The 11881-nt window shown below is 36.5% G+C and overlaps 1 gene segment (V, D, J or C); it reads left to right on the top strand.

Annotated features, from left to right (window-relative positions):
- Nucleotides 1–10201: 10201 nt before the first annotated feature.
- Nucleotides 10202–11359, top strand: LOC121438535. The segment is given in 3 exon segments: nt 10202–10247; nt 10337–10633; nt 11274–11359. Coding segments are annotated over 3 exon segments (429 nt in total).
- The last annotated feature ends 522 nt before the right edge of the window (nt 11360–11881 follow it).

The following is an 11881-nucleotide window of genomic DNA, read 5'->3' as shown; positions in this document are numbered from 1 at the left end:
ATTCTCTGCCCCTCTCCATGATGAACCTGTGAGGTTTCTAATCTGCAGGAGTCATAGATAGAACCATAGCAACTTCTTGAATAAATAGCTAGCTTATGTATAAGAAACAATCTGATGAACGTATGTTCTCATTCTTTTATCATACTTGTTTTCTGTCCCCTATTCTCCAGTGCACTCTGAGACATAGAGTTGATATATCTGTTACATTAGGGTCAAACACTGCAATATAACATATTCTCAGCAGTTATAGATTTCTGTATTTTAATTACAGATTTCGTTATTAATCTAATGCAATAAGAAACTTCTCTTTGAATGATGAGCACAATGCTAGTGTCTGTACAAACTCTCAACAAAGGTAGCCATTAGATATGTGAACATAGTTTTTAGTGTTTTGAATAGTGTTTTTCATTATTTTGTTATTTTTGAGTAGTAGAATTAAACTCATGTTCTTATGCATGTGATGTTAATCAGGAATGAGCATAAAGAGTGTTTCTAAATAGCTTTTAAAATAATTTTAAACATTAAATTATAGAAATTAAAGTAAATATGTTGAAATAAAATGGAGGTAGGTAGACACAAATATATAGCAGAGGTCATTTCTGTCACCACCCATGGCACTGCAGGACAATATTAATATGCAGAAAGAAAAAATCTCCTCTTATCCTTTTATCACTAAATATCTACTCAACACCAGCAGTTAGAGAATGAAAAAGAGAAGGAGGAGACATTATAAGAGGTTCTGTGTCTGACACTACAGACAAAGTTACAATAACGGGGTCCTAAGACTGGAAGGGGTCATGGTAGACTCACCAATCCTTAAGGTGTAAATGGCAGCAAAAGTAGAACAGGAAGTGGTACTTTGAGATTTCAACAGACCCTGGTTTTCATTGTCAATTTTATTACACTCAGAGCTTATGGTGTAGTTGACATGTGAGATATACATGCTATAACATGAGAGAGGTTCTCTGTTAAATAGAACCCATATGTTAGTCAGAAGGCCACATTGCATTCCTATTGTTTCTGTATAAGCATCAAGCACTTATCAGCGTAAGTGAAGGTTATGTGAGCCTCATAACCCTGAGAAATGTTTTGGGAAAAAGTATCCCAAGGCTTCTCAGCTGATATCATAGGTATCCATATTCCTGCTGATCACTGGTGTTTTCATGGAGAGCAGCCTCCAATATTCTGTGGTAGTGTCTTATTGGACCATGATAATCTCAATGGACCTTCTCACATTACATTTACTTGTTGGCTCAAAGGAGATTCAGTTGCCCCTCAAACCATTAAAGGGTATGTCCAAAATTACTTTCCAATTACTAATAAAAAGTATTTCATCATTCCGTTTTTTCTTCATGAGATCTGGGAGGTAGGTTCAGAGATTAACCACTAATCACAAGTTCCACACTCATAGTCTTCCCAAGTCCCAATAACCTGCCTTGTACTCATAGCATATTGCATTGCATTGAACCACAGAGACACAATCACCTGTTTCATAGTTTGGGGGATACATATTCAGTTTGAATGAATAGCTAAACAAGGAGAAACATGGAGACGCATGTGATCTCTGGGGCTTGTCATTGAGAAGGGTAGCTGAGAACAGTGACCTGTTCTGCATGTTCTTTATTAACAGAGTTCCTCTCCATGAGAAATCTGAATAGATGTTATCATCCTAATAATACCTATTAGCAAGTGTGAATATTCTTCTCAAGTTCTAAGTTAGAACCCTGCAACTGGGTGCTGAATTAAAATTCTCCTATACTCATTGACTGATGTCTAGTCCAATTATTCTGAGAGAGGCATCATCCATCTAAACACGGAAATAGGAGCAGACCCAAAGAGAATCCCACAGAAGAGGTGGAGAAAGTATAGTTGGAGCCAGGGGTCAAGGACAAAAAGGAAATTCAGAGAATCAACTAACCTTGGATCATAGGGATTCACAGTGCCTGAACTGGCAACCAGACAGCCTGCAAAGGAATGGTCTAGGTCCACAGCATATATGTTAGAATTGGATATCTTGGTCCTCAAATGGTGACCCTAAAGTGGAGACAGGGAATGTCTAAAACTCTTCTGCTGGCTTTGGGACCCTAATTGTCATACTGTTTCACCTTCCCCAATCAAAGTACATCGAGGTGATTGATCAAACTCTAACTTGTTAAACCACATTTTTTTTATACTCATTGGAGACCTGTCCTTTTCTCAGCAGAAATAGAGAGGGAGTGGAACAGAGGGATGTGTGTGGGAAAGGACTTGGAAGAGAGAAAGAAGCAAGAAACTGTGGCCAGGATGTAAAATAAGCAAATTTATATAAAAATTGAAAATAAGAAAAAAAATACATAAAATACCAGTGAGTTTCCAAAGCACACTACTACTTTCCTCCAATGGCAACATGTGGATTGATTAATATGTAGTCAAATTTTGAACATTCTAATTCAGAAGTGAATAGATTCTGCAAGCACAATGAGTATTAGCATCCAACATGGCTGCAAGCCTTTAACTGATGGTCCAATCACATAGCTGCTTTACAACTCTGTTAGAAGGATCACACATCTTATATTGCAAGCAAGAGACCTCAGGCTTCTGCGTTAATGATTGTTGGGTCCATAGGAATAAACTTGTGAGTAGTTGAGACATGTCATTACTAATTAGGACTTCTAATGACACCAGAGAACATATATACTTTTTTTGTGTTTCCCTTCTGTGATGACAGTTGCTTTTACAAGAACACTTATTGTCTGGGATTTCAGAACATAGTTCTCTTTCAGTGAAGAAATAATGGTTATTTCTTAGTTGCTGAATCTTTGAATTCTGTTGTGCTCTTTTTACAACTTTTTACATACTCAAAGCATATGACTTGGCTAACTTAAGTCTCTTGTCAATACATAGGAAATATCCATATCCTATTATTGACTCTATGTTTCCTGAGATCCACAAAGATTCATATGCATTTCATTAAATTTTTCTAGATGCCAATCAGTGTGTCATGTCTTTCTCATGACTTTTCTCACATGATTACATATTGGGGGCCTGTAATTGTTTCATATGCTTTTCAATGATCTAATTGTGTCATGGGTGTCTTATGCATAAGAAGTATTTGGTCCACATTTAATAACCCTTTATAGACATTCTCCTTGATTTGTACAGTTTAGGTGTATTATCATTAGTAATTCAAGATACTGATTCATGATGTTTCAGAGGAGTGGACTGTAGAAGTTATCTCTAACCTCCTCCACAGGTAAGTTACCCAGCAGACAGTCTAGAGAGATTCAGAAACACATCTAAGTTGGTTCTCATTTCAGCTGAGATATCTGACCACTGAGTAAACAATGATGTTTCCATCTGTGCGTGAAACAGAGTGAGAAGGTATGATCCAGGTATCAGATGCAAACCTATCTGCAAAGGGACTCAGGAATAGTGAAAGTCGTGCTCAGGCCCTTCAATGGTGAAGATGCATCAAACATAGAAACAATAACACAAGGAACTATTGTGAATTTATGGTTAATAAATCCAGGCAGGAGACAGATGCGAATTGAGAACAAGTAAAAGGTGGATGAGAATACTAGAAAGCAATGTGTTCATGTATTTTGGAAAAATTTCACATAGTTCCACAGACATTGCATCAGATCAGCACATGCTGCACTACTCACATTGGTTTACCTTAGGAGCAGATTCTTATGCCATCTCTCAACAATTTCAGGGCCCAGAATTTTGTGAATATATTTCATTCTATGAGGAGGATGTCTCTGTGAATCCATTTGGATTAAGCAGGCAATGACTCCTGTACATTGTCACACATGATAGCCATCAGCATCCCACCAAACTAGACTATGAGGGGAAGACGTATGAACACTACTCTGACAAGAACAGAATAAGAAATGCCAAGTTTAGTCTATTCAGTCTCCTGAATTGTACTGAGAATTGTTCCTTTATAATGAGATGTAGCCCTGAGGGTGCTGCACTATGAACAGAAAGACCCAATGACATCATACCAATTATGTTCAGTGATAGAAGAGAAAACATGCAACTGACTGCTTTAAGCTGTTTTTCTCCTGCAATATTATGCACATATGGTCCTGAATGTAGAACAAAACATTCATGAGTAGCTTGGCTTTCTGTAGCATTAATTTTTGTGTTAATATTTATAGTTACACTTCAGAAATTTAAATAGTAATATTGACAAAATACTGTGTAGTGTTCTTTGATTTTCTCATTCCTAGAAGCACCTTCCAAATTCATCCTTCCTTGTGAAAACATTCAACTCCTGGAAAGCTTTACTAACACATTGTCTGTCCAAGAATAAGAAGATCCTGTATTCAGAGAGGGAGACAAGAGAGAGAAAACTGTTTAAAGAGATATATGCTCTACCTGTGAGCATCCTTGTCAAAGTATTGTCTCTCCTCTTTCATTCTCTTAAATACTTTGTAGTAAATATATTGGGTTGGATTTTACATTGACTTGACTTTTATCTCCTCAATGTGAAAGTATTTTTCTTGAGTTTTACCTAGTCTGTGAGTGTCACAGTTGTTTCTCCTCTTTCTTTTGACTCCTGAATCTGAGTGTTTCAGGAATTCATACATGAACACCTGGGGGATACAGCTGAACACAAGATCTACTGAGCTTCTCTGAGTTCAGGTGCTCTCCCCAAGTTGTAACAAGATGAAAGCTGCAAAGACCCAGGTCTGTCCTTATTTTGTGTATTAAAAGCAGAAACAGCTAGAAGTGGATCCACCCAAGCAGAGCCTGGCATTGAGAGAGACATTGCCAATCATACAGGCATAATTTAAAATCAATCTCTCAATTACCCAGTCATCATCGACTAAGAACAGGAGCCATTTCTCCCTGCAGCTAAGCTCTGTGAGCACTGAAGTTGCAGGGATGCTGGTGCTCATGGCAGACAATGCCACTTCTGTGTAAGCCTTGACAAACCAACCTGCAGGGGATTTCAGAACCAGAAGGGGGCACAATGGTACCAAGAATCTCTAGTAAAAAGATGAAGGTTGAGTTGAGGTTACTCTGTATTCTCTGTGATGTCCTTACTTAAAATCTACTAGCTGATCTGCACCTGCTGTGATTGACATGTGATGTTTCCATACTTAAGAGCAGTAAAAATTATTTATTAAATATTCAGAGGTTTAAATTTTCTTGCTTATTTTACTCAGTTTTCATTTACCGTTTATATATATTTTAAAATATATTTTAATGCAATATATTATAATTACTAATATTCATCTTCTAACTTTTTCTAGATCCTTCCTTCTTCCCTACCATACAGCTCTTTCTCTCTGTAAAAAGCAAACACATAAACAAAAATGTTTTAAAAAATAATTAAAACAAGCAAAAATACACACATCACAGAAACACACACACACAGAGAGAGAAAGAGAGATAGAGATAGAGCCTGAAAGAGACATAGAGAGAAAGGGAGAGAGAAAGAGAAACTGAATCTAAAGTACATTAAATGAAACCAAAAATTATCAGAAATTAAACCCTGGAAACATAGTACTGAGCAAAAACATATGAGATGAAAAGAAATGCAGTATAAATTGATAGGACACAAAATGTCTACCAAACATACAATTGAGGTCATTTTGTGTTGGCCATGTACTCCTGGGTATGGACCCCACCCTTAAGTGTTGTTAATATACCCAAGAAGACTCAATTACAGAAAACTAATTCTTCCTTTGCAAGCAATAATTGCTGAAACTTCTTGCTTTGGGTTGAGAGCTTGTCTCTCTGCAATTATCTCTCTGTGTTTGTGTCTATCTCTCTCTCTCATAAGTTGAAATCCATTTGGATCAAATCTTTGTAGGCATTGTGCATGCTTTCATAATCTCTGTAGTTTCACGTATGCTTCAGTCCTGTTATGTCTCTAAGATATTTTCCATAGCACACTCTGTCTGCAATGGCTCCTACAATCTATTGAGTTTCTAACTGTTTCCAGTCTAACTATTGAGTTATTGGGGTCAACTAAGGACAATTTCAATACTTCATACTGATTTTATACCTGTCGGGCCTCTCTGACAATTAACTCATAGGGAGTTATTCTAATTTGGCATTGAGATGATAAATTAATAACTCATGTATTTGGAAAGCAGCATTGTTCACCCAGGTAGGTACCTCTGTTGAAGCTCACAGGTTAAAATAAAATTCAAAGTTTATCCTAGTACTTTCTACTTGGGTTTCTGAAATAACCTAGATAACCATAGATCAAGATGAGAACAGATCACTGAAATAGCACTAACTGCTAAACCACAAGTCTTATCTAGATATACCAAGGTTTGCTTACCGTTTTCATTAATTCATTAGTTTCTATGTAAATTCTCTTTCATCATGTTATTATCTTAACACAAAAATATTGTCAACCAAAGAAAATTGCAAATATAGAACAAGGCAATTATTTACTGTTTATTATTTCACTATATTCTGTTATTGAAACAACAGAGGAAATTTTTGTTTCTCTTTATTCCATAGTACACTTAACTTTACTGTAAGCAATCTAATATCATTTTGTCATGCAACACACACTCCATGTTGTCTACATCTTTATTTTTTACTTCTGCTGTAAGATCCTATATTTATAATTGCTTTCTTATCACCTCCAATTTTGGTTTGCTTTACACCAATCCCTGATTTTTCAATTCTCAAATCTCAGTTTGTGCTTGACACTTTCTTTTTCCAGGGTTCCCCTCCAGTTTTCTTTTGTCCCTGTTTTATTATATTTCTCCATTAATACCTCAGGCACTAATGAGACATTTCTAGTCATTTGACTTCTACAAGTATTCAAATCGTGGAATCACATAGATGAGAGAACATGAAGCATTTGTCTTCATGGACATAGTTGACCTCATTCAGCATATTCATTCCAGTTTCAACCACTTAATTATACAGTTCATGATTCTTGTTTTACTACTGAGTAATATCCCATTGTTTATGTGCCCCAGACTTCATTATCTACTTGTCCTTTGATGGAATTCTAGGTTGATTCCATTTCCCATCTGCTGTGAATAGAGTAGCAATAAATATTAATGTGCTAGTGTCTTTACAGTAAGATGAGTCTCTTGAGTATATACTTGGAAGGATAAAGCTAGAGCACAAAATAGTATCATTTAGTATTTTTGATGAAATTTCCAAAGTCAGGAAACTAGTGTACACTGTCATCAATAGTGCATGAGGATCACCCTTTCTCCACAACCAAGTATGCACTTTTTATCATTTATTTTCTTGTTCACAGTCATTCTAACTGGGGTAAAATAGAACATTAAAGTTGTTATGAACTGCATTTCACTGTGAGATAAGGACTGTATCACTGTATGTCATAGAGAAAACAACCAGAAAATGAATGGGAAATTCATCCTTCACCTTCCTTTCCTAACCCACAGGAACGTGTTATTCAGTCTGCATTGGGAAAAAGGATATCTATGATCATATAAATTACCAGATTTTGTAGTCTTCAATAACAGCCTTCAAGTAAGATATACCCATTAGTGCCTGAGAGTTATGTGATGATCAACTTTAATCTAATTATATTCTTTGAGTAATTCATTGTAAATATTCATCCCTGGTAAACATGTTCAAAAGTTCATGACTTGGAATGACATAGGCCCTAGTAAATCCTACCCAAGTTTCATTGCTAAAAGTCATGTTGTCAATTTGCATTATAAATATTTATTTTAACAGCCAATAGATTAGTTCTGCTCTCAGCCATGATCACAAGAACTTTTGTATGCAATATGTAATAATTAATGTAAACATTCATACCTGGTCAAAGTGCTAAGAATGGAAGGCTGAGTACTCATCTGTATCCACTTTGTACCCAAAACTCAGGGACCTTCACAAAAGATGGGATCAAATTTAAGTGCCAGAATATGAGGTGTTAGTCATGAAATGCCATCTTCAGGACCTGACATACGTAGTATACAAATGAACACTCAGCAGCTATAGTTACCAACACAAGATCTCAACAAATCAAGCAAGTCAACATGAGAGTCTGTGAAGTAACTGAGTCAGTAAAGATATCTACTTGTAAGCCTGGCAATATTGTTTGAATTTCTTTGTATCTACTTGGTAGAAATGAGAACTGAATTTCGTAAGCTGTCTTCCAAGGTTCTTATAGGTATCTTGTTTATTTGTGCCTTGCTTTCACCATTGAACACAATGTAACATTTTTTAAAAAAAATAATAAAAAATGGCCAGTTCAGATTCTGTGTCCCATATTACTTGAAATCTTTGATAGGATTAGCTTCATGGATTGCATAGATTTTCCACTGTACCAATTTTTCTGAATATAATGCCTTCTGTACCCATGCAAGGTCTAAGTGGAGGTGTTAGGACTCCAAACAAGCCACAAAACCTACGGTTAGCTTGTCCTCCCTGGAGAGTATTCTGGACTGAAACCTAGAAGAATCTTCATCATTGAGACCAAGGAGACTGCTTCCAGCAACTGATGGGAGGAGATTCATAGTTCTATTAGGTGGAATTCATGGTGTCCTACCAAGGAGTGGGAGAAAGGGTTGTAAAAACCAGAGACCCCACAGACATCCTGAGATAATGGTCTACATAATCGACTAATGAGGACTCATGGGGGTTCGTGGAAACTAGGGATCTGGTAGGGCTGCCTTAGGTCCTTAGCATACCTGTTATGGCTATAGCTTGGCATGCTTTGGGGATTACTAACACTGGAAACGGAGTTTGTCTGATTCTTTGCCCTACTTTTTGGACACTTTCCTTTCTATTGGGCTGATTCATCCAGGCTGATGCTACAGTACTTGCCTTGTCTTATTGTAGCTTCCTATGCCATATTTTATGGGTGTTCCTGCAATGTCTGCAATTTTCTGGGTGGAGACAGAACAGGATGCATCTGTGGGAGACAGAAGTATGGATGAGAGAAAACAGTTAGAAGAAGCTTTGACTGTGATGTACGTTATGAGAAAGCAATTAAAAATTTGAAGAAATATTTCAACATCATAGGCAGGAATTCTTCATTGGCCAACTCCAAGCTTTGGCACTATTGGTATTGGATGAAAGATGAAAAAAATATAATCACTTTTGGGAAAGTCTTTAGAGGCTCCTTCATGACTTCATTACTATGGAATGACACACCTATGTGTAAATAGCACAGTTTGGACTTATTCTGCTATTATGAAACAAAACAGAGACATTTTGGAAGGTCCCAAAGAATTCAGAGGAACATAGTTGAGGATAGATATTATCACAATATAATTTATATATAAAGTAAAATTTTATAGAATAAGCACAATTATTTGAAAAAATGAAAATAACAATTTTTATATGTTTAGAATTTTCAGAACTGTACATTTTACAACTGTGCATATTTCCCCCATAACTCCTACACTTTATTTTCTAGATATTCTTGTTTTTGCTATATTCTACTAGACAGTTTCATTTTTAAGTTGTTAGATATTTGCACAAATAGTTCTGTGTACTTATTCAATATTGAAAAACTACTTAGAGTTTCATATATTAACTGTTTTCCAGAGAAAATTTTATTTAATCCAGTTATCTCCAGTTACATTGATTTCCTAAAGGTGATATAAGTTCCTTATTCTTCAGATGATCTAGTCCTGTTGTGTCACACATACAGCCATGTCTTCTTAATGCAATCTTCTGCTGACAGGCATGAAGTTTATCTCCTTAAGTTATGGTATATAGTGCTGCATTAAACATCAATGTGCAAATATTTCTGAGGTATGTTTTTTTAGGTCATTTCAGTGGGTTTTTGTATGAAACCTTCTATTATGGCAAATATTAATCATGTGAAATGAGGCTGTAATTTCTTAAAATTTAGCAAGTTTTTAAACTTCCCGTCACCACCATTATCATTACAACCTCCTTCTCTAAATCAAAATGACAACCTTGTCACAAAGTGGAGAAACTGCCTCAGGCTAGAAGTCTCTTGAGAGCTTAGGACCTTATTGTCACACCCACAACATCTGCAGAGCTGAGGGAATGATATGAGATGCATTTCCTCAGACAGGATTAGGACTTGAATTTCATCATCCTCTTGCTTGACTCAAGTCTCTTCCACCTCCTTCTCAAACTGGACTAGGTGCTTATTTAAGAAGTCCCCTGTTCTTGAATATGCAAATTACCTGAGTCTATTATGGTAAATACAGGAATGTCCATACCCAACAACAACATACGATCAGTCTTTTCTCCATAGTCACTGAGTATTAAGGCCCAGACCATGGAATGGAACTGTATCATTCTTGTCCTTGTGTCAGTAACTACAGGTAAGTGATTTCTAATTCCAAATCTGAGGAGAAGACAAGCACTGAGGTGACAATATCTATGACAATCTATTCTGTTTTTTTCTTCACAGGTGTTCACTCCCAGGTACAGCTGCAACAGTCAGGGCCTGAACTGAGGAAACCTGGGACCTCAGTGAAGTTGTCCTGCAAGACTTCAGGCTTCACCTTCACTAGCAACTTTGTTAGCTGGGTGAAGCAGAGGCCTGGACAGGGCCTGGAGTGGATTGGATGGATTTATCCTGGAGATGGTGACACTAAATACAATCAGAAATTCCAGGGCAAGGCCAAACTGACCGCAGACAAATCCTCCAGCACAGCCTACATGGAGCTCAGCAGCCTGACATCTGAAGACTCTGCAGTCTATTACTGTGCAAGACACAGTGTTGCAACCACATCCTGAGAGTGTCAGAAACCCTACAGGAACAAACAGGAAACGGCCCTGGGACTGACATGACAGAGAAGATGAGCCTTAAGACATTCACAGAAACAAACATTATGAATGTTGCTTTGTCTTTCACTTTTTTGTAACAAATTTTCAGAATTATATCTGTGAATAAAGTGATGCTGAATTAGGATGACTAAATACCATACCTTCACAAGCTCTTCACCAATGACCACATTTATTGAAATATTTCTTCATTAATTAAACAATAAAAAGTGAGAACTGTGATTATGAAATATGGTAATATTCATCTCTGGATTCTAAGAGAAAAGGACATTTTTGAGGTATTTTTTAATAAACTGAAATATGAATTTGAACAATAAAGTTCAATTAATAACTGCTGGAGAAACAAAAGTCCTTCAGAGTCTCAAATGTTACATGATTTTTGATTTAGAGTTAACTCTAGTCTTGTGGTCTTGCAGAAGTTCTAGTCTCTTAGAATGCTAGATATGTGTCAAAATGCACTGCATATCATATAATTCCTGTAAGTTGTTAAAGAGTATGATTAAATTACTTTTCACAAAATCATTAATCAAGTCAATGTATGTACATGTTAATTGAGGTAGGTTCTGAGATCATACATTATTCTCTGGTCCTGTTTTATTTCTTTGTCCATCTCAGAAACCTGCCCCACTGTCTGAAATCTTTATAGAACATAGAACTATTCTGATTCATCATCACCTCTCACAGGTCATTAGATATCAACCTAGTGGTCACGTTTGTTCTATCGTGGGTTTTAATTTTTGAATGGTTGAGTACTTGTGAATATCATCACTCAATTGTGCTGTCTATAAACTCACTTCATCTTCAGTATTCACTGCTACAGTTATATCCAACAACACCAAAGAAAAGACTTGGTTCCATGGAGATCTGAAAATCAACTGAGGCACAGCTCACTATGCAATCTTGAAACCCCTACTCAGTATCACCTTAGACAATGAAGGAAGCAGAAACAGCCATAATTTGTGCACAGAGTGAGCTTGTCAGAGATTTTTCTGGTGAAGGGAAGAATCTATATCCATAGATAAAGCAGAATTATTCCAACTACCTTATAAATGTACCTCAACTTGACCCCAAACATATTTTGTGTCATTATAAGGAAGAGCAGTCACAGAAATTCATTTAAAGGTTGAATGACACTGAACACTAAGTCTAAGATTGACATTTAACAGAT

The sequence above is a fragment of the Microtus oregoni genome, unplaced genomic scaffold, assembly GCF_018167655.1.
Source record: "Microtus oregoni isolate MIOR12 unplaced genomic scaffold, Mior012 000056F_ref0000123, whole genome shotgun sequence".
In the NCBI taxonomy this organism is placed as follows: domain Eukaryota; kingdom Metazoa; phylum Chordata; class Mammalia; order Rodentia; family Cricetidae; genus Microtus; species Microtus oregoni.
This window is presented reverse-complemented; position numbering and strand designations above follow the sequence as displayed.